General features: G+C 42.6%; 1 protein-coding gene across 1 annotated transcript; it reads left to right on the forward strand.

The window, feature by feature from the left end:
• The first annotated feature begins 11,270 nt into the window (after window positions 1-11,270).
• Window positions 11,271-16,293, forward strand: LOC110561390 (mannose-binding protein A-like). The gene is made up of 5 exons (XM_021657787.2): window positions 11,271-11,423; window positions 12,714-12,879; window positions 13,225-13,341; window positions 14,793-14,867; window positions 15,837-16,293. Exons 2-5 carry the CDS (start codon window positions 12,723-12,725, stop codon window positions 16,208-16,210), a joined length of 723 nt encoding a protein of 240 aa, XP_021513462.1. The 5' UTR covers window positions 11,271-11,423; window positions 12,714-12,722; the 3' UTR covers window positions 16,211-16,293.
• The last annotated feature ends 9,739 nt before the right edge of the window (window positions 16,294-26,032 follow it).

The following is a 26,032-nucleotide window of genomic DNA, read 5'->3' on the forward strand; positions in this document are numbered from 1 at the left end:
TTTATGTATATTAACTTAATGAATTATGTTGTATTTTTTAATGCTGAGCCATCTTTGAATTTCTGCACTATATCATACATAGCCTGATAATTAATATTCTCATGACCTTTATTCTGTGCCAGGGATTCTAATATAGATGCTATTATTATTTTCAATTATAAATTAGAATATTAGCTGGGTGGTGGTAGCTCATGCCTTTAATCCAGCACTCAGGAGGCAGAGGCAAGTGGACCTCTGAGTTCAAGGCCTGGTCTACAGAGTGACTTTCAGGACAGCCAGGGCTACAGAAAAATCTTGTCTTGAGATACTCCTTTACCCCCCCCCCAATCCCAAACCATATATTAGAATATTGAGTTATATAGAGGTCAAAGATATTTAATAGTTCTCACACGGCCAGTTTGTAGACTAGTGAAAGCAGGAAGTCAGATGCCAGAGGCTGTACCATAGGTGTGCTGCTAGGATCTAGTAGTGATTTTTCAAATTATATTTTTTTGTATTTGTGTTTATGCATATAAACATACATGCATGCATGCACACATACATATTGTGGTGTGAAGGAAATTGGCCCCACAGGCTCAAAAGAACTGCCTCTATTTGGAGGTGTGGCCTTTTTGGAGGAAGTGTGTTACTAGGGGCAGGCTTTGAGGTTTCAGATGCTCAAACCAGGCACAGTGTCTTACTTTCTTCCTGATATTTGCCAATCCAGATGTAGAACTGTCAGCTACCTCTTCAGCACCATGTCTGCTTGTATGACACCATGCTTCCTGCCATCACAATAATAGGCTAAACCTCTGAACTGTAAGCCAACCTTAATTAAATGTTTCCTTAATAAGTGTTACTGTGGTCATGGTATCTCTTCACAACAATAGACACCCTAACACACACACACACACACACACACACACAAACACATACACACACGTTCTCTTTCTTTTTGAAAGAAGCTTCTTGGTTGGTACCAGGAGGAGAGGATCTGAGGAGGAAGTATAACAAATGCTAAGAATGTTTGAAAAAACTTTACTGTTTTACAAACTTTGTTTTAGTCAGGGTTCTCTAGAGTCACAGAACTTATGAAACGAGTCTCTTTCTTTCTTTCTTTCTTTCTTTCTTTCTTTCTTTCTTTCTTTCTTTCTTTCTTTCTTTCTTTCTTTCTTTCTCTCTCTTTCTCTCTGGAAGTTATTGGAATGATTTACAGGCTGCAGTCAGAGTAACCTAACAATGGGAGGCTGTGAATGGAAAGTTCAAGAATCCAGTAGTTGCTCAATTTCATGAGGCTGGGTGTTTCAATTGGCATTCTGTATAAACTGGAATTCCGAAAAAGTAGGGTCCAGTGCATGTGCTGGCAAATAAGTGCAAACCAGGCAAAGAATGATTAAACCCTTCCTTCTTCCATTTTCCCTATACAGGCCTCCCGCAGAAGATATGGCCCAGATTAAAAGTGTGCCTCAAAATCTGGATTAAAGAGGTCTGTTAATCTGGATTAATAGTGTGTGTCATCCTACCTCAAGATCTGGATCAAAAGCCTATGTCTTTGAGCCTCAAATTCAGCAGCATGTTGTTTTTCTGCCTCACTATCCAGGTTACAGGTGTGTCCTCCATTTTTGGAATATAGTTCATTCCATTTATAGTCAAGCTGACCAACTGAGACTAGCCATCACAAACTTCATATATATGTTCACATAAAAGAGTTTAATTGAGACTCTTTTGAGTATATACCTAGGAGTGGTATAGCTGGATCTTGAGGAAGCGCTAATCCTAGTTTGTCCGAGAAAGTGCCAGACTGATTTCCAGAGTGGTTGTACAAGTTTACATTCCCACCAGCAATGGAGGAAGGTTCCCCTTTCTCCACAACCTCTCCATCATGTGTTGTCTCTTGAGTTTTTGATCTTAGCCATTCTGATGGGTGTAAGGTGAAATCTTAGGGTCATTTTGATTTGCATTTCCCTGATGGCTAATGAGGTTGAGCATTTCTTTGTTTCTCTGCCATTCGATATTCCTCTATTGAGAATTCTCTGTTTAGCTCTGTTCCCCATTTTTTAAGTGGATTACTTGAGTTTTTGCTGTTTAACTTCTTTAGTTCTTTATATATACTGGATATTAATCCTCTGTCAGATATAGGGTTGGTGAAGAGCCTTTCCCAATCTGTAGGCTGTCGTTTTGTTCTGAGGACAGTATCCTTTGCTTTACAGAAGCTTTTCAGTTTCATGAGGTCCCATTTACTGATTGTTGCTTTCAGAGCCTGTGCTGTTGGTGTTCTGTTCAGGAAGTTGTCTCCTGTGCCAATGAGTTCAAGGCTCTTCCCCACTTTTTCTTCTAAGCGGTTTAGTGTGTTTGGTTTTATGTTGAGGTCTTTGATCCACTTGGACTTTAGTTTTGTGTAGGGTGATAAGTATGGATCTATTTGCATTTTTTTACATGTAGACATCCAGTTAGACCAGCACCATTTGTTGAAGATGCTGTCTTTTTTCCATTGAATGGTTTTGGCATCTTTGTCAAAAATTAGGTGTCCATAAGTGTGTGGGCAGTTCAGTATCCAAGTGGGTTCCATTGCAATAGGAACAGGGACTGTCTCTGACATGAACTGATTGGCCTGCTCTTTAATTACCTCCCCCTGAGGGGGAAGCAGCATTACCAGGCCACAGAAGAAGACAATGCAGCCACTCCTGATGAGACCTAATTGACTAGGCTCAGAAAGAAGGAAAAGAAGACCTCCCCTATCAGTGGATTTGGGGAGGGGCATGCATGCAGAGGGTGGAGGAAGGGAGGGATTGGGATGGGAGGAAGGAGGAAACCACAGGGGGGATACAAAGTGAATAAAATGTAATTAATAAGGAATAAAAAAGGAGTTTAATTGGAGTTCTCCTACACAAGAGGTATATTCATCTCAGAAACCAGAAGCCATAGTTTTTCAGGTAAAAAACCCAGTGCCAGTGTAGGATACTTCCCCTCAAGTTGTCAGAGGTGTCCTAGAATCTTCTAAATCAAGGCAGGCTATTACTACTGCTCTTGCATGCCCACCAGAACTTGATGTTAAGACCCTGTTACTGAAGGCACCATACACACTGACCACAGGACATGGATAAACCAATTTATTAACCAGAAAGGCATTTTCAATAATGGCTAGCTTTTATAGTACCAGAAAGTCCTATGAGGTGCTAGAAATGAAAGGAAGTCTAAAACAATCTTAAGCAGTTATAAACCATGTGAACTACAATAATGACTGGAATAGAAACATATGCCCATGGGTACAATAACAGCATGAATTTTATAGGAACAACCAACCACTTTCTAATTGGATTTAAGGCCTGCTCCACAGGAGGAATCACATACCTGGTACTGTAAACGTAACTAAAAGCCCAAGGTTGGGGAGCTTCTAGGCTTCAAAGGTAAATCAACTGCTATTATTAGGCTAAATGGATATAGTGTCAAAATTCCCTCTAGATATATGTATCTCTTCTCTTCACACATAGATTAGTACAGCTCTCAGACCTCATTGGTGAAATTACTTTGTATGGTGGATGATGGTTAGCACAGAAACTCACAACTGGTCAAGATACTAAGAATAAGTGTCGATGGTTATAAACATGACATCTATATGATACTCTGTTCCCACTGCTCAGGAACTAGCACAGAAAAGGATCTGTAAAGCTCACAAGAGCCAGAGGTCAGAAAGGACTGGAATGAAAGTACATCTTCCAGACATGATAGGACAGTTGGCTCAATTCACAGTAACTGTAGTTGCCTGTGCAAGAACTGAAGAAGGTCAAGCCAGTCAACGTTCTAGCATGGGTTGAGAAAGGGTCATGAGACCTTATTCCCAACTGAGGAACTATTGGTAATTGATGTTTCTGGGGAAGACTAATCAGTTTTCTTCAAGAGTATGGCTCTTAGTAGGAGATTACAGTCCAGCCTCATACCCAGAAATATATGGTCAACACAAACTAGAATTGATGGGTTATTTAAAGAAGAGGAGGAGGAAAAGGAGGAGGAGCTGAAAAAGAAAAAAAGAAAAAGAAAAAGCAGCAGAAGAAGACTAGGAAGTTGAAGGGGTATGGAAGTAAACATAGATCTGGGCAGAGTTAGGAGGAGGAGAAAGAAGGTTAAATATAGTAAAAAATTATTATGTGAAATTCTCAAAAAATTGGTTAAAATATAAAAATAAATAAGAATTCTCTTTGTCATGAACTTCTGAATTTTGATACAGCTAATCATTTGAGTGTATTTTCTTTTTAATTACAGCCACTTACATGAGAAAGAAATGATCTCTAGGGATTTAATAAAACTCATCTTGAAACTTCTTAATTCCAATGTCCAACCCATTTGTCTTTCTTTTTTTTAATTTTTAATTTAACTTTTATTAATTACACTTTATTCATTTTGTATCCCTCCATAAGCTCCTCCCTCCTCCCCTCCCGGTCTCACCCTCCCCCCCTTTCTGCATGCATGCCCCTCCCCAAGTCCACTGATAGGGGAGGTCCTCCTCTCCTTCTTTCTGATCTTCGTCTATCAGTTCTCATCAGAAGTGGCTGCATTGTCAGGGTTCTAGGTTATCTCCATGAATAGTCCTTGGTTGGAGTATGAGTCTCTGGGAAGTTCCCTGTGTTCAAATTTTCTTGTTCTGTTGTTCTCCTTGTGGAATTCCTGTCTTCTCCAGATCTTACTATTTCCCACTTCTTACATAAAATTCCATTCACTCTGCCCGACAGTTGGCCATCAGGCTCAGCATCTGCTTTGACAGTCTGCACGGCAGAGGCTTTCAGAGGCCCTCTGTGGCAGGTTCCTAGGTTGTTTCCTGTTTTCTTTTTCTTCTGATGTCCATTCTCTTTGCCTTTCAGGATGGGGATTGAACATTTTAGTTAGAGTCCTCTCTTTTGCTTAGTTTGTTTAGATGTACAGATTTTAGTGGGTTTATTCTATGTTGTATGTTTATATGAGTGAGTATATACTGTGCCATTTGTCTTTCTAAGTGGGGATTGATCATCTTACCTGGGTGGGTCCTCTTTCTTGTTTAGCTTCTTTAGGTGAACAGATTTTAGTATATTTATTCTATCTTTTAGGTCTAGTATCCACTTATAAGTGAGTATATATTGTGTGTGTCTTTCTGCTTCTGGGATACCTCACTCAGGATGATCTTTTCTAGATTTCACCACTTGCCTGTAAATTTCATGATTTCCTTGTTTTTAATTGCTGAGTAGTATTCCATTGTGTAGATGTACCACAATTTCTGTATCCATTCCTCTGTTGAGGGACATCTGTGTTGTTTCCAGGTCCTGGCTATTATGAATAAAGCTTCTGTGAACAAGAAACAGGACAGGAGCCTACCATAGAGGGCTTCTGAAAGACTCTACCTAGCACTGTATCAAAGCAGATGCTGAGACTCATAACCAAACATTGGGCAGAATGCAGGAAATCATATGGCCTAGCTGCCATGGGCTACATCTGAGCAGGGGTTCTAGGTTATATAAAAAAATGGTCCTTGGTTGGAGAACCAGTCTCAGAAAAGACCCCTTGCTAGGCCACAGAGGAGGACAATACAGCTAGTCCTGATGAGACCTGATAAGTTAGGGTCAGATGGAAGGATAGAAGGACCTCCCATATCAGTGGACTTAGGGAGGGGCAGGGAGGAGATGAGGAAGGAAGAGTGGGATTGGGAGAGAGGGAGGGAGGGGGCTACAGTTGGGATACAAAGTAAATAAACTGTAATTAATATAAAATATAAAAAATTAATTAAAAAACCTTTATTTCTTGATAGGTAGTAAAATTTTATGTCTACTTAAATAATGTGTCAGTCTTTTTAACATTTCTTAGGCTAACTTAAATAAAATATTGTTTTGCTTTGCTTTGTTTTTTTTTTTTTTTTTTTTGAAACATGGTTTCCCTGTGTAGCCCTGGCTGTTCTGGAACTCACTCTGTAGATGAGGATAACCTAGAACTCAGAGATCTTCCAGCCTCTGCCTCCCAAGTGCTGGGATTAAAGGCATGTGCTAGCACTGCCTAGCAACTTAAATAATTTTAAATTTTATTTAATTTTTAGACTGCCGTAAAATCCGTTGAACATAACATAGATTTACATTATCATAGATTTACATAGTACCTATACCAGCAAACTATCTCATTTCTTCCCCGATTTGTCTATTTATTTATTACACAGTTTCTTTAGTCACTGGTAATGTATCAGTTGGTTGACAAAAGAAGTTACCATCTCAGATGCTCGCAACAGCACTCATTTTTCTTTCCTGTATTTTCTTTTTTTCCCAGTGTTTTCTTTTCTTTTCCCAAAGCTTTGAAAATATTGGTTGAATTTGCCTAGACCCAAGTGTCTATAGGCTGGGCCTAGGACTTTAGGTGAGTTCACATCTATTCTGTTCATGTAATTGTGTTGCCGGTAGTAGCTATCAGTGACATATTCTTCCTGGGGCTGGGAAAGAAGCACATTAGGTCATATTTAATCCGTGAGCACCCTTGAGGCGGTGGCTTCCTTCCAACCTACTCAGTCATAAAGCCAAGCCAAACATCCAAAGGGATGAACATTCACTCCCCAGGATCAAGTGGACTCTTCTGCAAAGTACTTTAGCAAAGAGCATAAGCATGTAATTCTATAAGAAAAAAGAAGCAAAAGTATGAAAATAAGAATTCAAACCACCGTGATCATGTCTGCCAAATATTTATTTATATAACCAGTTTGTATTTTATTACTATTTCTGATCCCCCCTTATTTTAGCTCATCAGTGTAGTAATCCTTCCTTTTTTTTTTTTCCTCTTTATTTTGTTCATTTTGGTTTTTGGCATGGGGTCTTACTATGCAGCTAAGTCAGGTTGGAAACTCACTGTAGAGGCCAGGCTGGCCTTCCAAATGCAGGCCAGATCAAGATCTTACTTTTCCTATGCTCATAGATGTTCATCTTTCTCCTACTTCAACCTCCTTTTTCTCAGTCCACAACACATTTAGGATGGAGTTTTATATAAGCCTTTAAGTTTTAAACCCCCACTTTTAGGTGCAATTTGCTCTATGCAATAAATGGCATTTGTCTTCTGAGCCAATGGGCCCTGCAATTTTCGCGAATAGTGAAAAAACAACCCTGAAAGGCATCTTCTTAACAACAGGGGCCCTTCTGGGTACCTGGCAGCTCCCTCTAACCGGAGTGAAGAGGGGACTTGGTGTCTTGAGTAAACATGAACTGATGGCTCTTGAGAAGCCAAAACACCAACCACAGAGTCCCAGGAAGTAACCTGGCCCACACTGTTTTGGGGAAAACAAACCTCTCAGGCTGTTTGAGAAGACAAAGGTTTCATGAGTAAATGTGAGCTTGGAGGAAGGCAGGCATCAAAGGCACATCGGGGACTGAGGCCACTTGACTAGCCTCTAAAGGCAAGCACCAGACACTCCCAGAAACCCAAGCCTTCGGATGGGTTTTTTTTCAGCTTTTTTTTTCCCTCTCTCACCAGGTTCTTTCAATGCACCCAGGCCTGAGTTACACTATGGGGACAACAAGTGAACTGTATGTAGTTCCTGCCCAAGAAAAGTGTCCACTGGACAGGTGGGCCCAGATCTCTGCCAGAGAAGCCATAAAGGCTGCTCATGCTGAGGGTTCATTTGCTCCACAGATCTTTCTTGAGAACTGATAATTTTGGGCACTCTGCCAGGTTGTCATTTTACTAACAAGCTGGTTGGGTTATTTTATTCTACCTGGGTGGGAACTGTGAGAAGACAAATAAAGCACTTTCAGTGTTGACAATTCTCAATCCTTAGCACCAAGAACTAGTATATAAACTGGCAGACCAGAGCCATTAGACTCCAAACCCAGAAGGATAGGACCCTATTACTATAGACTGAGGAAGAAAAAGACTTATGGCTCTGGGTACTTAGATTGGTGGTGTATTGCTCTGGGCTTTAACTATGAGTGGCCCCAGCACTTAACAGCTGTTGGCTTCTAACAGCATTGAGTAGCAACAGCAGGTAGCAGCAAGCAACAGCAGGTTGGACCTTCATGTAGTGCAGTGTTTATAGTAGGCCTTACAGTAGCATACAGGCCTAGTGTGTCAGGACCCTCAGCCATTGACTGCAGCCAATGTTAGCGTCTTCAGGTCTAGAGTGTCTAAGACCCATGGCCAAGGAGGCATAGTAGTTTACTGACCCCTTCCAATGAACAGGGCTTACAACCGTTGCTCATCTTCATCTCTTCACAGACCTAGTTGTCTCCATTGTTTCGGTTTCCAGCCATCTCTTCCCTCATTCCTCTCTACATTGCCTCAGCAGCCTTTCATCACTATTGCTGCTACCGCAACTTTGCTGTTGTGGCAGTGGCTGCTTCCATAATTGCTGTCTTCACCTCCTGCCTTTGTGTTACTAGCTTACAACACTGTAGTAATCAATGATAAAAATGAAAACTAGGCAAGAAAGAACACTTGATTAAAGCTTTTATTGCAATAGGAGGGGAGCCAGTGAAGGATATGGCCTTCCAACTGCTTCACAAAGCTGGCTTGAATACTCAAAAGGGTGCATTTGTACTAATGACAACAGTTCTTCAGGCAAATGAAGCCTGGTTTGTAGCAATCAGCACAATATCGCATACAGATAGGAGATTACATTTACTCTAATGACAATGGGCCTTACTATAAATGAAAGACTGTATTTGCATCTATCACGGGCCTTCTACTGGGCTACCTTGTAAAATGATTCCAATCTGACTCGAATAGAAATGGTTATAGGGTTATCACCAGGACTTATTATAGCAAAAGAGCTCCTGTAAGCTTTTTGAAACAGTCATAGCCAGAGTTGTAAAGTAGCTTCTTTGAGTACAGTGTTCAAAGAAGCTGGTGCTGGTATCATGTTCTGCTGGGTATTTGATAATCCTTCCCTTAGGGAGCAACCACAGGAGGGGAAGGCCTGCTAATTAGGGAATCAAGTCATTATAGCTCCTAATAGCTTACTTAAAAGAAAAAAAAAATCAAAGGTGGTACATATAACCTTAGCAGTATTTACAGTGCTCTAACAATGCTTACCCCCTGAACCAGTGCCTCAGAGAGAGGTGAGTCCTCCTGTCTCAGGCACACAGCATCAAAAGAACAAAACTCCATTCATGATCATTTAAAAGATGTGGAGTAGGCAGTGACAAAAGGATTTCAGTGAGTTCAAGGCCAGCCTGGTGTACATATGGAACTCTAGTATAGCCAGGACTACATTGTTTCAAAAACAAACAAATAACAACAATAACAAAGAGATATGTGGGGTGATCAATAAATAGGCAACCAAATAAACAAGTTTACATACAGACAAATAATAAGCATACAATGAGATCAGAGAATTAACATTTATTAACATAGCAGCTACTTAACATTGAGTAGTTAGGAAAGTCCCTTCACCTGAGATAAATTAGCTGAAATCTGAATAAGAACACTTAAAGATAGAGGGAATGAGTTAATCTTGTATCCAGCCACTTTGCTGAAGAAGTTTATCAGCTGCAGGAGTTCTCTGGCCGAATTTTGGGGGTTACTTATGTATACTATCCAATCAAATTTGGGGGGTTACTTATGTATACCATCCAATCATCTATGAATAGCGACACTAACTTCTTCCTTTCCAATTTGTATCCCTTTGATCTCCTTTAGTTGTCTTATTGTTCTAGTCAGAACTTCTAGTACTATATGAAGAGATATGGAGAGAGTGGGCAACCTTGTCTTCTCCCTGATTATAGTGGGATTGCTTTGAGTTTCTCTCCATTTCATTTGATGTTGGCTATTGGATTGCTGTATATAGCCTCCTAATATACAAATAACAAATGGGCTGAGAAAGAAATTAGGGATACTACACTCTTCACAATAGCCACAAATAATATAAAGTGTCTTGGTGTAACTCTAACCAAGCAAGTCAAAGACCTGTATAAGAACTTCAAGTCTCTGAAGATAGAAATTGAAGAAGATACCAGAAGACAGAAAGATGGGGCTGCCCTACCAGCACAGGGGAGGAAGGCAAACTCAGTCCTCATGTGAATAGATGAGCTGGGGTGTCTGGGTGAGGGGGTCCTCTATTCTGAGAAATAGGGGAAAAGGGATGCTGGAGGGAGGGACTGAGAGGAGAGGAAGGAAGGGGCTATTACTGAGATGTAAATTGAATTGATTAATATAAATGAAAAAAAAAGAAAAATATGAAAAAAAAGAGGGAATGCCTGAGCAGAGTGAACAGCTGTGTCACTGCTCACATTTGGCTTTGAATTTTTTATCAACAGAAATTTCTTCTCTTGTGGCTGGAAAGATGGCTCATTTGCTGCTCCTGCAGAGTGTAATGAGAATGCTTGATTTTTGGTTTCTTTAAGAACACAGGAATACTGTACAAACATGTTTTCCTTCTAATCCCAGGTATGGGGATATGGGACTGCTTCACAGCAGCTAATTGTGGTTTGCTTTATGCTCTAGCAGAGGTGTGATTTTGCCAGCTGCAGATAGTTTCTGTGAATGTGTGATTTTTGGGATTCTGGGGACATTTTAGAGGGTATATAAATGCTAGAGCCTGTCAAGGTGAATTGTTGGTTGCTGTTTGTCACTGTTGATTGTGGTTTATTAAGTAGTCATGTGGAGAGAAGAAACAACAAGAAGAAATTAAGACATCCTGACTTTGAAGATAAAACTTGCCCTAAGGAGCTCGATGATGCCGACCAGCAGAAAGTAGCCTAACAATAATGATGTTCCCTTTCCGAGATTTCTCCCCTTTCCTTAATATCCTTTTCTCCTCCTATCTGGTTTTTGGTGGTTGAAAGTGTGGAAAAGGGTGGAAGAAAGACTAACCCATAAAATAGCTAATGCCAGTCACAGCAGAGGACCTAGGTTTTGTTTTTAGTGCCCATGTGGCTACTTGGAACGTGCCTGAAGGAGACATTTAATACATGTTCTGAATGAAGAGAGGGGAAGGGAGTGGCTGAGGATCCTACAATTGTAGTCCTACAATAACTGAAACGCAAATGGAGGGATAAACTAGTCATAGCAATTGAGAGTTGTGTGCTCCCGTGCAATGCATCCAAACCTGTGTATACCCAATTGAGAATGTTTGTCTGGTACAACATCTATGAGTGTTTCTTGTGGAAAGAATTATCTTGATGGAGTCATGCCAAGAGCCTGTGGTTCTAGAAGATCAGAGTGTCTATGCTATATGGCTGGAGATAGGGGAGGGATCACAGGAATAGGAAGATTTTAGAGTGTTAATAGAGAGAGCTACTCAGCACTGAGCTGAGATCCCACCAGCAGTTCTGGACAGCTTCCCAGTTACAACATCTCCATGGATAGTTGCTTATTAATCTAGGGTTGAAGGCCATTCCAGCCTGGTCTCTGGTCACCAGGCTAATGGGCCCGTCATTGAGGAGGAAGCTACTAGAAGCTGGACTGGAGAGGCAGTTTCCTTTCCACTGACCTTTTACTTTAAAGAAATCCTAGTAAGTCATTCTGGGATAAAAGTGGTGGGGTCCTGACCTCTCAGACTGAACCTTGTAAGGTCAAGGAAAGGCTCTAGTGGGACCAACAGGCCTGTATCTCTCTGATCTTTGCTGTTTGTGTCCTTCCTAGATTGACTTCACCATATGCAAACTGAAGGACGGTCATTTCCAAAGGGAAAAGTAGAAGTGGAAGAAGGGGTGATGCCACCAATATGTATAATCCATGGATAACCATGGGTGGTCCTCCCAGTAACTAGAGGAAGTTTTAAAAATATGTACAAAAGCCAGAAAGAGGAAAGATAGAGAAGGATGTAATCATGGGAGATGCCTTCCAACTGGTCACCTTTGGCAGGAGAAAACAAAAATTAAGGGAGCCGACAGGGCAGGCTAAGCAAGGGCAGGTGCAAGAGTTGTTCAGGCAGGACCAAGGACCTGGGGTTAGAGTCCGGGACAAAGCAGAGGGACAGCCCTGGGAGGCCAGTGGCTCAGAGTGGGACCTGCACAGCCAGATTGTTCTGCTGAAAGAAGCATGGGGTGGGGTGTCACATTCCAGGCCTACATGAGCAGGCCTTGTAAGTTCCTCAGCTCGCCCTGGCAGAAATGACCTTCTGGTGGGATTGCAAGCCAAGAAAAGTCTCCTGTGGAAAGGATCAATGACCCAGGAAGTCTTCACTTTGATTGTGATCTGGGTCTAGCAAATGCCTGTCATAAAACAGAAACTTTGTATATGATTCTGATCAGATGTTTGGAAAATAACCATAACTCTGAGAGTAGGTGAGGCCTAAGTGTGTAAAATGGGCAGTTTTACTTTAAATATAAGTTACATCTGTCTGAGACCTTGTGGTTGAGAGCCTATGGGGGAAGGAAAAAAGTGGGGGACTGGGACTCCTGTGAAATAGAAGGGGAGCCAAGAAACAGTGATCCAGAATCCTTTGGGTGATAGGCATTCTTCATTCCTACCAAACTACCACATGCATGGAGGGCTTATAATTCTCAGAGTTCATGCAGCTTCCTGGTGAAGCATGTTAACCTCTAAGTATCATGCCTACAGAGACTCTGGGCCCCTTGAGAGAACAAGCCCCATTTCCTCTAGCATCCTTCTTGATTTTAGCTCTTACCTGACTCCTCTTTTGACTTCAGTATCCTCGGGTGTGACCTACCTCTGGTATTTCAGAGCTAGAGGGTGTGATATCCTTCACATCTGCTGTCTTTAGCCCAGGGTGCAGAGTGCTAGAGTTAAAAACAAGAGCCGTAAACCAAATTCATCTCATTGATGTTCTCCCCTCTGAGGTAAGGACCATGCTCCTGCATCCACCACTCCCTGTGCTTCTCCTGTGTGTGCTGGGCATGTCTGCATCAAAGTCACAAACCTGTGAGGATACCCTCAAGAGTTGCTCTGTGATAGCCTGTGGCAGAGATGGGAGAGATGGACCCAAGGGAGAGAAGGGAGATCCAGGTATGAAGCCCTGCACTCCGGTTTTCCTCACTTTTATCTCCAGTCTGGAACTGTTCTGTGTTCCCTGGGAGGCTTGGCTATCATTATGGCATGTTCTTCTCCTCAAAATGATCTTTCTATAGTATCACTGCCACCCAGTCAATGGTGCTTAACAGCTCTCTTGAATCTCACACTTCCATACAGGGTTCTGTGAGTTGGGGTTATCCTCAGGACAAACACCCAGAGCCAGGAGGTGGAAGGACCTTTCTACTCTGACTTATCACTGGAACTCTCTGGAACTTTCCTGGAGTCAGTGTGCATCAAACTTTGAACTTCTGGGGAAACACTTCCTTTATCTCCCAACAGGTCAAGGGCTCAGGGGCTTACAGGGCCCTCCAGGGAAATTGGGACCTCCAGGAAATGTAGGAGCCCCTGGAAGTTCAGGACCAAAAGGCCAAAAAGGAGATCGTGGAGACAGTAAAGGTAGGCAAATGCCTTAGCATAACGAGCTTGATGGATCCTAGGAATAGGAAGTTATGTGGGAGTTAATTTGGTCCTTATGCCTCACCAGAAAGTGCTTAATGCTGTTTCCTACTCAGTGTCACTTGGGTCCTTGAGAAATACTCATGGGTACCAGGTACCTTCCAGGGCCATTTCTCCATCAGTTCTCCTTATGACATGGGGTCAGCTTTCTTCAGATGGAAGTCCAGTGTGTACTCCAGGCTGTGAGGGAGGAACTGTGTCCCTTCCACCCCCCCCCGTCTACTGTAAGAAAAGTTGCATGAAAGTGGTCTGTCTCATTGAACTCCTGAGTGATGGGGAATACCACAGCAACTGTTTCAGAGTGAAATAGAGCAAAAAGAATTAAAAGTGTTAAAGTTTACCTGGCAATTTGGAGGTGTCTCGGTTGGTAAAATGCTTGGTGCACAAGCATGAAGAGCTAAGTTCAATCCCCAGCACCCACATAAAAAAACAAAAACAAAAACACAAACTCCAACACACATATGTAATCCCAGAACTGGGGAGGCAGTGATAGGCTTATCCCTGGGGCTTGTTAACCAGCTAGTCTAGCCTACTCTGAAAGCTCTAGACCAATGAGAGGACTTGACTACACAAAAAGATACGTCCTGGGGAATGACACCCTGGGTTGATATATGTATACACATATATATGTACCAACACACACATGTGCACCTATACATGAATATATACAAATAAACAACATAGAGAGAATTTGCCGGTAATGAAAAATGAAAAAGAATCACAAAGAAAAATCACAAACTTATGAGTATTTTTTTAAGAAATTAGTATAAATTAGTATAATATTACAATGTTTAAGTACTTCATTAAAAAAAAAATGAAGGAAGGAGAGCCACTGTAACCAGTCACTAGAGTAACTAAGTTACACCTGGGAAAACAGCAACACAATTTTCACCATTTGCTTCTTTAGCTTCCGTATTTTTCTGGGAAAAACTTACTTTTTAATGAGCTTTAACGTCTATATGCATAATAATATTCATGTGTGTCCAAGTGTACTGTAAGGGCTATACATATATTGCATACATGTGGAGCCCAGATGTCATACTCAGGTAATGTTCTTCGATAGACTCCATCTTTTCTTTTTGAGACAAGGTCTATCACTGGCCTGGAGCCTGCCAAGTAGCTTAGGCTGCCTGGCTAGCAAGCCCGAGGGATCCACCTGTCTGTACCTTCGTGTCAGCCCATCACCAGGACTGCTTGCCTGGCTTTTATGTAGGCTGTAGGATTCGAACAGGTCCTGGTGGTTTGCATGGCAAGTACCTTGTCTATTCAGTTTTCTCCCCAGGTTATGAGTTTTTTTTAAGCACAACTTCGCCCACCACCTCCCCTGTCCCAGTGTTTTGAGTCTCCAGGTTAAAATGTTGTTGTCACTAAGTACCCTCTTTTTGATGCAGCCATTGAGGCAAAGGTGGCCACTTTGGAGGCAGAGCTAAGAAATCTGAAATCAGAACTGGAGCACACCAAGAAGTGTAAGTTTTCCCTCAACCCCAGGTTGTCTTCACTCTCACATTTTCAGAGTAAATTTTTATATTCAAACACTGAATACATAAATCTCACATCATCCTTCAGTGTGGGTTCCCTTCTGGGCAGCAATACTGTGGAAATCATCAGAGTTGCATACAAAAAGTTTGAGAGCAAATATTTCTGAATTCTTACTTCATCTCAGACCTGTGCAGGATCAGCTCTTTCTTGTGATGTAATTTCATTCAATCTCTTCACCAACTCTGGTTGTGATATTATACTTTTCTTGGGTCTGAGGAGGTTGCTCAGTAGATCAAAAGCAACTGCCATACCAGTCTGATGACTTGAATTCAATCCCCAGAACCTAGAGTGGGAGAAGAGAATCTGTTCCCAAAGGGTGTCCATTGACCCCTCCCCCCACACTGTGGCATACATGTAGGCACATACAGAAAAACATATACACAGTTTAAAAAATATATTATACTTCTCACAAATGAGAAAAAAGGAAAAACCAGAAGTACAATAACTCACTCCATATCCATACAGTTTGAAGACAGCAGCAAAAAAAAAAAAAAAAAAAAAAAAAGGTCGAGTGGAAGTCTGTTTTCTCCAACATCTTTGCTGTTTGCTTTCCACCCACTGTTCTTACCTGAATATCAGCCCCTTTCTTTTATTCTGGCACCCAAATGTGGCGTGATGTACACATGCCACTATGTATTTACCTGTGCTTCTGTCTGTTTCTGACTGATGTTAGTGTCAACAGTGGGATATCACAGGAGGCTCCAGCTGTTTTCAGGAAGTTGAGGATCTCTTCCCTGGCTCTATTGCTATTCCGGGTCATATCTTCTTCCTAGGTTCTGGCCTAGTATAGTTGGACCTGAGACTACTTTTTAGAGTCTTGAATTCCCAGAGGACTTTTTCAGCTAAGGTCCTGACTGGATACCACATTGAGTGAGCCTCATCTACTCTGATTTCAGTGCATGCCTTCTCAATGGGCAAAAGGTCTGGGAAGAAGTTATTTGTGACCAACCACGAGAAGATGCCCTTTTCCAAAGTGAAAGCTCTGTGCACAGAGCTCCGAGGCACTGTGGCTATCCCCAGGAATGCTGAGGAGAACAACGCCATCCGTGAGGTTGCCAAAGGGGTTGCCTTCATAGGCATCACAGATGAGGTGACTGAAGGCCAATTCATGTATGTGACAGGGGGGAAGCTCACTTACAGCAACTGGAAAAAGGACGAGCCCAATGACCATGGCTCTGGGGAAGACTGTGTCATCATAGTAGATGGTGGGGTGTGGAATGACATTTCCTGCCAATCTTCCTTCCTGGCTGTCTGTGAGTTTCCAGCCTGAGGAAGCTAGTGCCACTATCTTCTCCTTGGTTCCTCTCTGAACTCTCAGTTGCTTCCAAAGAAAATTAAGTACTGGTTTCCCAAGCTCAGTGTTAAGTGATTCTTTTGAGGGAAGAGGATATACTTAATTGTGGCATGAGGATGAAGAGAAGCTGACCATGAGGGTCTGGTTGAGCACAGAGTAAAGGTCACTTCTGTTTTGCTAGGAACAGCACAGAGTCAGAGTCAACTGTGGAAAAGCTACAATAGATCCCCTACTTTTGCAATGAAGGACAAAAGGGGGGGGCATGCCTGTGTCAGAGTGGCAGCTGATCTCAGCTGTAGAAGCATCCAATTCCTTTTCTCCATGAAGTGTCACTAAGCGGTGCCAGACTTGCCTGTTTGAAGCCACCCTCAATTGTTCTTGCCCATTGTGTGTTCCATTACAGGGATCTATATCTGGTGGAGAGTAGAGGAAAGCTATCACTTCTGGATCCTTATGATATCCCAGGCATAGACTGGGTAGGTCCTCTCTGTGACAGGGCCATTGATTTTAGGGTCCACATGCTGCCCTAGGGGCTCTCTGTCTACCTGACCATTATGAGGGGCAGTATCCTTTGTGAGTAACCACTGTCAGTCCTAAGAACCCTCTGCCAAGTGGCTGTGATTCTCTTTACTCTGCACTTTGAGAACAAAGAGCTGCCTTTTCTTCTTGTGAAGATTTGATATTGTGTTCCAACAATAAGAAAGGAGGCAGATGGTCATTCAAAGGATATCCATCTCATCAGTGTTGGTCACCACTGCCCAGCATCCTTCCTTTTGCTGCAACATCATGGATCAGTGTGCCTGTTATCAGTTCATAGAGAGGAGACACCCTGTAGTTAGGTTTTATACGTAAGGGTTAAAAGATGCCACCTCAGCAGCCAGCCACTGGACCTCTCTCCTGAGCAGCTGTGGTTCTTCCTTGGCCCAATGCTTCTATCTATTTGTCAATCGTGACTGTGAAATTTTTGTTTTCCAGCTATATAAGAGTAAGTTGAGCTGAGATTCAATAGCACAGTGTGCTGAGCCAGAAGAAGGTGGATTCTGGTTCCAGCTCACAAATGAGACTGGAATACATTTCATGAATGAGCTAAGAGTCATTCTCACTCAGTGGGAATGACTTGCATTTGTTCACTTGCATTTTTATTTTACTTCTAAACTTCCAGGGAAAGCACTCTGTAGTCATCAAGTGCTTGATGGTTGATGCATGTTTGTTCAATGGGTACAGCAAACATTTACAAATGGATGGACAAGTTGGCTACCGAGTGGTCAAGGTCAGACTGTGCTCCTTCCACAGAACTTTCCCAGCAGGTGTGGCAACCAGGCTGAGACCTTCAGAAGGCAGCAGGGTGAGCAGAGTGCAAGTGACAGGACCATGTGCCTGGGTTTCTAGTACACCTCTACTGTCACATTACTGAATTTTCTTCAGACAACAAACACTTGCAATGTAGAACGGAATTACTCACTGGTTTCATTTCTATTCCAGATGTTTAACCACAGGGCCTGCGGACTGCTTAAGGTGTAGAAGCACCTCTAGAGAATAAGTAGAATCATAAGTGTATATTATCCGGGAAATGGAGACATGGGGTTTAAGCCATGTCTGTGAGTTATTTTTCTTATGCAGAAATGCAAGCCCAGCCACTGGGGTTATGGTTTGCTTCATATGGCAAAAAGAAAGCAGATACTGAAAGAGTGACATACTCAAGTTCCAGGTTCTGGCCCAAACTCTGCATCTTAGAACTGAAGGGCTCCCTCATCAGGACACTCTTTTTCTGGAGCCACTTGTCTTAGCTGTCGATTCTTCCGGCTGTATTCCAGTCAGAGGTAGGGACATACAGTTCTAGCTGAAGGCTTGTTACTCAACACTAGCTCACCCACTTCCTGGGTCCAGGCAGCCTCCTTTCTCCCTGGCTGTCAGAGGTCAGCGACCATGAAGGACCAGGCCATGGGCCTGACCCTTGGGCATGGGTTTCAGTGCAGAGCCTCTGACCTACCAGGCTGTTTGCTCGCTATTATGTAAACGACCTGTACTTTGGTAATTGTCAGGAATTTGGGGGTTTTTCTACACACACCATTAGCCAGGAAAGGATGAGCTATCATCTGAGGCCCAGGCAGGAGATGCCGGGAAGCAGGTTTTATAAAGCGATGTTACCCTGGTAACCTTAAGTGGCTGATGGATTGCCAGGAAAATGAGAGGTGCTCCTGACAAGAGACCAGCTGGGAAGCAGTGAACTATGTAGGGAAAAGGTCTCCAAGTCTGGTCCTGGCAGATACAACTGCCATGTACAAAGGAGATAGGCTTCAGATGGGCAGTTACAAACTAAACACAAGCCTTGGGCTTGGCTAGCTTCTGGCAACATGTGGACTAGCCTGTCTTGTCCTGGTAATCCATGGGCTTGTGAGGTTTATGTTGCTCTTTAGAGCAGGGGCTGGCAGAATTGATTAGAATCATAACATAGTTGAAGAACTCTGGCCCTGTTAAAAATTTTCCTGAAGTCTCTTGCCTTTGTGAGGTTGTTAGATGATCTAGATGTTTGACAAAGTTTGAAAATCATAGTCCCAAGAATAACAATCACCCTGGTGGTTTGTGTACACCCCTCACCCGTGCCACAAGCCAGGGTTTCTTCATTCTTTGGAGTTCCCTTATGATGTAAAGGGGTCCTGCTTTGTTTATAGTGTTTGTCCACTAGCAGTCTGTCCCAGTTCCCCCCCTGATTGCAACTGGTTGCTGACCCAACCCCATCTCTACACATGCTAAGGTCTTATCACATCCTGTGACTTTACAGAATAACAGGGCTAAGACTGAAATGACGCTGAGCAGTTGCCAGAGTCTGGGAAGTGCTGTGTTCCTGTGGCCTCAGATAGATACTTGTGTGACCAGGGCTCAGGCTGTTGCTCATATCTATGGGCACATGTGCATGTTGAGTATGGCAACCACCAGACCCAGATCCTGAAACTCTCTGCATCCCTGCACAGTATTGCCAGCAACTCATTTCAGCCCTCTTCCCTCTGTGCTCAGGCCTGTCTCTGTCCATCCCCCGCGCCCAACCACCACCCTTCTCTGGGGAATTTTCCAGAGGCTCTAGGTGAAGAGTATGCATGTTGGTAATGTACAAACTGTTCACAAATGGTCCTAAGTATGTTTAGGAAGCGATGGAATCAGCAGCGACTGTTCAGGAGGACTGTTTACTAGTATAATATTGTGCAAACCTTACATATTGCCAATATTGCCTCTATCCCATTCATCTGACCACTGAATCTGAGTTGGCCCCAACTCCAGTGTTAAGGTTTTTTTCTCTCTTGTTTGTATTTTCCTCCCAGCAACTGTAGATATTTACTTTTGCCATTTATATGGTTTAAGTTATACCAGTGTGACAATTCATTAGAAGTAAAGATTTTATCCCAGACTGCCTGGCTCCACCATGATCCAGCTGTGTGACCCTTGACCCTGTGCTTTTTTGGTAAAACTGGAGTAACACTTGTGCTCACCTCAGAAGACAGTCACCAAGGACAGATAAGCTATTATTACTGAAGCAATTACAACATTTACTTGCAAATAATGCTGCAGCATTCCCACCTCTGTGAGTTTCCCAAAGCACTCACATCAGCAGAGCCAGAAAAGGGTGGTAGTCACTTACAAGCTTAATAGCTTACAAATACATTCATGAATGACTTTATGAGTGAATTAATCTGAGTCCATCCCCAGGATGTGAGCTCCAGCTCATCTCCAGAGATTAACCTGTGTCTAGGCTGGATTCCAGAAAAACAGCTCATTTTGGAAGGTGGCTATGGGCAGTCTGCTTTCTCAGGTTACAGCCCTAATCCTGTCAGCGGTGGCCTCATGCTGCCCTCTGCTGGTTGTTTTGAAAGCAGGGCCAGCAAGCCCAGAGAGTCTCACAAGCAGGGGGTCCAGGAGAGCCTTAGGCTACTACTCTACAACTTGGGGAGGTCCTGTTGCTTTGCCTCTGCTGCCTTCATTGCTGTACCCGCTTGGATCTTGTGTTCATTTTTCAGGTCATATGTAGACATCTGCTCTTTCTGACTATTGATCCTCAGCATGTCAAGGCTCTGCAGGAACACACTGTTCCTTAAATTAGTGCCTGTTCCATTTCAAATCTCAAATGTGAGCTCTTCAGAGAAGGACACCCATGCCACCTCCACCTTCTTCCCTGCCAACATCTTTATGTCCAGACTGACATATTCCCTCGAGACAGGATGCAATTGCTGCTGGGTCCAGTGGAGTTTCCTTTCCATTTACTCACCACCAGCAGGAGAAGGTTGTGGACTTTTGTCTGAAACAGGTTCTTTCTGAGGACACAACAAATCATTTATTTGTGACGTTTGCAGTGACCCCCAAAGAATCTCAAAAGTAAAGGGATGCTCCCCTGGGGACCTGTAACTAAGGGCACTCTATGCAGCCTGTTGGGGACCTATGAGGCAGAGGGTCAGTGCACAGAGGGATGGTGGATATATCTTCCATACCTCATAAGAAGAGGGCACTAATGTGCCACCAGCTGTAACTAGGTGCTTCAGCACTGTCCTTCCAACTGGAAGAAGCATCAGGATTCTTTCAGAGGTCCTAGAAAGTATCTTTACTAGTCTCACCAGTGAGGATCAGGAACACTCCCCTTGATAAATGTCTCCCAGCCTGCTGAGTGCTGTCCTTTTCAGCCAAGGATGGTGGACATTTGCATTTCTGTCCTACTCCTTCTCCTTGTGAGTGACAAGACACACTAACCAACCACTACCTACACTGCCTGGCTAAGATCCTGGAAGCCATTTAATACCAGCTCAGGTGGTGTGGAGAAAAGAAATTATTGTCCAATGTCACCCAGCACCCCTGAAATGCCTCACTGTCCCTATAAGAATCTGTGGTTTCTATCGGGAGCAAATGCCAATTTTTTTGGGAGACCCAGTAGGAACACCATGCAGAGACCACTGTGCTCACCCTGACAATCCATCTCACTGGCTGTCAGTCCATTCCAGGGCAAGAATCAGAAAAGATGGAACAGCCTGGTAGCTCTCTGACCATATCTTGTCCTATGGGTTGAATATCATTTATCCTCTAAAGGTTTGTATGCCAGAAAGCTGGTTCCCAGTAATAGTAATGAGGGATGGTAGAAGCTTTAAGAGGTAGGTCCTACTAAGCGGCAATCAATTGATGGAAATATACCCTCAGGATGGATTAGTGCTCACCTTACAGGGATGACTGAGGTCTCCCAAGACCGGATTAGGTAGTTTGAGAGTGGGTTGTCACAAATCAGGGCTACTTACATGTTTTCCCACCCTCTTTTGCATCATTGACACACACTGCCATGTGTGGACATCCTGTAGGTCATGGGGAAGCATGGGAATTATGATGCTTGCCCACTTCTCATATTTAAACCTTTCATAGCTGTTTTTGTGTTCTAGCACTTAGAGCCAAGGTAAGAATCAGGCCTTCCTCTGTCTAATGGCTAACATGGGTAAATTATTTATTTAAGTTAGAAATTAAATCAATTTCATAATTTGAAAAAAAGAATAAGTGGTATGTATCTCAGCTTTGCTAAGAGAAAGGAGAGTCCCAAGGTGGGTCTGGTGCTTGTTAGTTTCCAAGCCTGCTTCCACCTCCCAAGTGCCGCAGTTACTGGCAGAGTGCACTGGCATACAGAGCTTAAAGTTTGTTTTAAAGGATGAGCACTAATGAGACATGACAGATTACACCAGAGCCTGAAGGACTGATGTAAGTTCAAGACCAGCCTGGTTTGCACAGCAAGCTCTAGGCCAGTTTAGACTACAGAGTGAGACACTATGAGAGAGAGAGAGAGAGAGAGAGAGAGAGAGAGAGAGAGAAAGAGAGAGAGAGAGGAGCTGTCCCAGTAGGTAAAGCGCTCACGATGCAATCATGTGGACCCATTTTCAGACCCCGAGCATCCATCTAGAAAACCCAGGGGGATATTTGTCTGTAACCCCAAGACTGGGGAGGGAGTGTCAGCATATCCTGGGGGATCACTGGCGACCCAGTCTAGCTGAATTGGAGAGCTCAAGGCTTTTTGAAAGACCCTGTCTTTTTTTTTTTTTATTTTTTTTATCAGTTACATTTTATTAACTCTGTATCCCAGCCGTGTCCCGATCCCTCATTCCCTCCCAGTCCCTCCCTCCCTCCCTCATCTCCACCGTGCCCCTTTCCAAGTCCACTGATAGGGGGGACCTCCTCCCCATTCATCTGATCCTGTTTTATCAGGTATCTTCAGGACTGGCTGCAAAGCCCTCCTCTGTGGCCTAACAGGACTGCTCCTCCCTTCGGGGATGGGGAGACCAAAGAGCCAGTCATTGAGTTCCTGTTAGAAATAGTCCCTGTTCCCCTCACTTTGGGAAACCAATTGGTTACTGAGCTACCCACAGGCTACATCTGAGTGGAGGTTCTAGGTTATATCCATACATGGTCCTTGGTTGAATGTCAGTCTCAGAAAAGACCCTGTGCCCAGATATATTTGGTCCTTGTGGAGCTCCTATCCTTTCCCCATCAGACTAACTCTCCTTCTTTCTTATGATTCCCTGTACTCTGCCAAAGGTTTGGTCATGAGTCTTTGCTTTGAAAACACTGCTAGTTAGAGTCTTTCAGATGTGCTCAGTAGACTCCTGTCATACGTTCAATGCACATCCCATCTGTCTTTCTAAATGAGGATTGATCATCTTACCCCATGTCCGCTCAATTGATTATTTTTTTAGGTGTATAGATTTCATTATGTTTATCATATCTTATAGGTCTATATAAGTGAGTATATCCCATGTTTGTCTTTCTCCTTCTGGGATATTTCACTCAGAATGATCTTTTCTAGATCCCACCATTTGCCTGCAAATTTCATGATTTCCTCCTTTTTGATTGCTGAGTAGTATTCCATTGTATAAAAATACCACAATTTCTGTACCCATTCCACCGTTGATGGACATCTGGGTTGTTTCCAGGTTCTGGCTATTACAAATAGAGTTGCTATAAACATGGTTGAGCAAGTGTCCTTTTTGTGTACTTGAACAAACTTTGAGTATATACCTAGCAGTGGTATAGCTGGGTCTGGAGGAAGCACTATTCCTATTTGTCTTAGAAAGCGCCAGATAGCTTTCCAGAGTGGTTGTACCAGTTTACATTCCCACCAGCAGTGGAGGAGGGTTCCCCTTTCTCCACAACCTCTCCAGCATGTGTTATCGCTTGAGTTTTTCATCTTGGCCATTCTGATGGGTGTAAGGTGATATCTCAGGGTCGTTTTGATTTGCATTTCCCTGATGGCTAATGAGGATGAGCATTTCTTTAAGTGTTTTTCTGCCATTCGATATTCCTCTGTCGAGAATTCTCTGTTTAGCTCTGTTCCCCATTTTTTAATTGGATTACTTGGATTGCTGCTTTTCAGCTTCTTTAGTTCTTTGTATATACTGGATATCAGTCCTCTGTCAGATAAAGGGTTAGTGAAGATTCTTTCCCAATCTGTAGGCAGTCGTTTTGTTTTGATGACGGTAGAAAGACCCTGTCTTGATGCAATAAGGTGGAAAGCAATAAAGGCTGCACATAATGTTGAGATCTGACTCCATGTTTATGCACCCAGATAACTGCACACACACACACACACACACACACACACACACACACACACACATACATGTGCACACACATACACACACGTGCACACCTGCACACACAGGAATACTACATAGCACAAGATGACCATTTAGTTCAACTATTTTCAGATTGTTTTGTTTTGTTGAGAAAGGGTCTTGCTTATCTTGAACTTGCAGCAATCCTCCTGCTCCAGCCTGCTGAATGGTGATTTTTACAGATGACAGCCACTATGAACAGCTCTCCCTGCATTTGTTTTTTTTTACTCTTTAGTAGGACACTGTAAAGGCATTCCACAGACTTGGGGAGACAGTTTTTCATTGTTACTGATGTTGTGCATTTTCCATGTGTCAGTGATGATTACCATGGATAAATTTCTCCTTGTTCTTAGATAATTTTTTCCTACTTAGTGATTTATAATTTTCACATTTATTTATTGTAATATACATTGTAAATACATCAGCCAGCAGTCTTTTACATATTTATTTATTTACTTGTTTAATTTAATATGTTTGGGTATTTTGCTTGCATGTATGTCTATGCACCACATACATTCATAGTGCCATCAGAGAAGAGAAGGCGGCGTCAGTCCCCTGGAAATGGAGTTATAGTCAGTGCTGGGAATTAAACCTGGTTCTCTGGGAGAACAGCCAGAGCCCTTTAAAAACTGAGGCATCTCTACGCACCAACACTCTTCTTTAAATTGTATGTTGTGTTGTATTCTTCATCGCCTTTATTATTATTATTAATGATTATCACTTTAAGTTTCCCTCTTTAACAGTGTTTTTAGATAGCTGTTTCTCTTCCAAGAATATTTGATGTAATACTCATATCTTCTGATTTTTCTTTTAATTAATTAATTATATTTGTTTATTTATTACTGCATTGGAGGCAGAGCCCAGGAAATCACATGTGCTAGGCAATCATTCTACTATTGAGCTATATCCCTAGCCCTAGTTTTATTTTTATATGTAACTAAAAAAAAATATTTTTCACCTAACTGCTTGGTCATTTAACAGTGTTAACTGACAAGTCATTTTGGTACCCTTTATTTTTATCAGACGTATATGAACCTGAGTTCACTTTTATACTTTGTTCTTTTTGATTATTCCATTTATTCATATGTTGTTTAGTATGTTATTTTATCATGCTAGTTTAAAAAAATCCCTGGAACAAAAAATGTACCAAATCCTATCAAATTACAAATTTTGCTCAATTTTCCTCCCTTGTTTAGCAGCTTTTCTTTCCTAAGAGCCCTGATATCACTTCAGGAGAACCTTCCTCTCTTAATCACTTTTTCTGCTTGACGCACATCTCATAGAAAACACACTGAGTTTCTAGATCCTTCAAAGAATTCACAAACCCCTCTCTCCCCCATTCTGCTTTCATAGCTGCTCTTTCCCCAGCTGGGGCACCAGGCTTACTTACTCAAACCCACCTCCTGCTTTCATCTCCTTCCTGCTCTGACCCATGACCCATCCATTGCTCTGATCACAGAAGATCTGCCTTCCTGAAGTTGCCTCCTCACATTTCAGCCCTGGCCTAATTCCCGGCACTCATAACTTAAAGTGTTAAGGAAAATAAATAGGCAGAAGAACAAGCAGTGAGGTTACTGCACTCTTACTTCAGATCAAAGCAACTGCAGACATCTCAAAAACACTTTATTCAACCCTTTCAAGCAGGGATTAAGGATCTTGTTCACTTGGCTCCCTTGATCATTCATTCCATTTGCTCTTCTTACTCAACAAATATAGAAGGGGCCACTTTGCTTAGGCAGGCCCCCCTGTGACACAAATGTGGCTCAGCCAATCAGCGTGACAGAGCCTATGGCATCCTAAGTAAATGTAAATCAAATATGTTAATATTGAAAAATGTCCACATATGGACCCCCCTTCTCACTCATAATCCAAGTGAATCCAGCTGATCCTCAAGGTGCTTTTCTATGCAGTTGTTTAAGGTTCTAGAATGTTTGAATGTACATCTTAGTCTCCACCAATCCTTCCACAATCACCATGGCCACAAAAGAGAGGGCATGCTGGAAATGGCCACAGAGCCCCTTCTGACCATCTGGAAGTAACATATTCCAGAGCTTCATGCCTGTCTCATAAGGGCTTCACTGAAACATCAGAGAAACCCAGGAAATATGCTGTGAGAATCTATGCAAAAGCCTCACAGTCACAGATGAGGCCATGTGCCAGTGAAACTTCCTGT

The sequence above is a fragment of the Meriones unguiculatus genome, chromosome 9 (genome assembly GCF_030254825.1).
Source record: "Meriones unguiculatus strain TT.TT164.6M chromosome 9, Bangor_MerUng_6.1, whole genome shotgun sequence".
Lineage (NCBI taxonomy): Eukaryota > Metazoa > Chordata > Mammalia > Rodentia > Muridae > Meriones > Meriones unguiculatus.

Coding starts and splice junctions, on each gene's coding strand:
- LOC110561390 (XM_021657787.2), top strand. CDS start 12,723: ATGCTCCTGCATCCACCACTCCCTGTGCTTCTCCTGTGTGTGCTGGGC. Junction 12,880..13,224: donor GGGAGAGAAGGGAGATCCAG/GTATGAAGCCCT, acceptor ATCTCCCAACAG/GTCAAGGGCTCAGGGGCTTA. Junction 13,342..14,792: donor AGATCGTGGAGACAGTAAAG/GTAGGCAAATGC, acceptor TTTTTGATGCAG/CCATTGAGGCAAAGGTGGCC.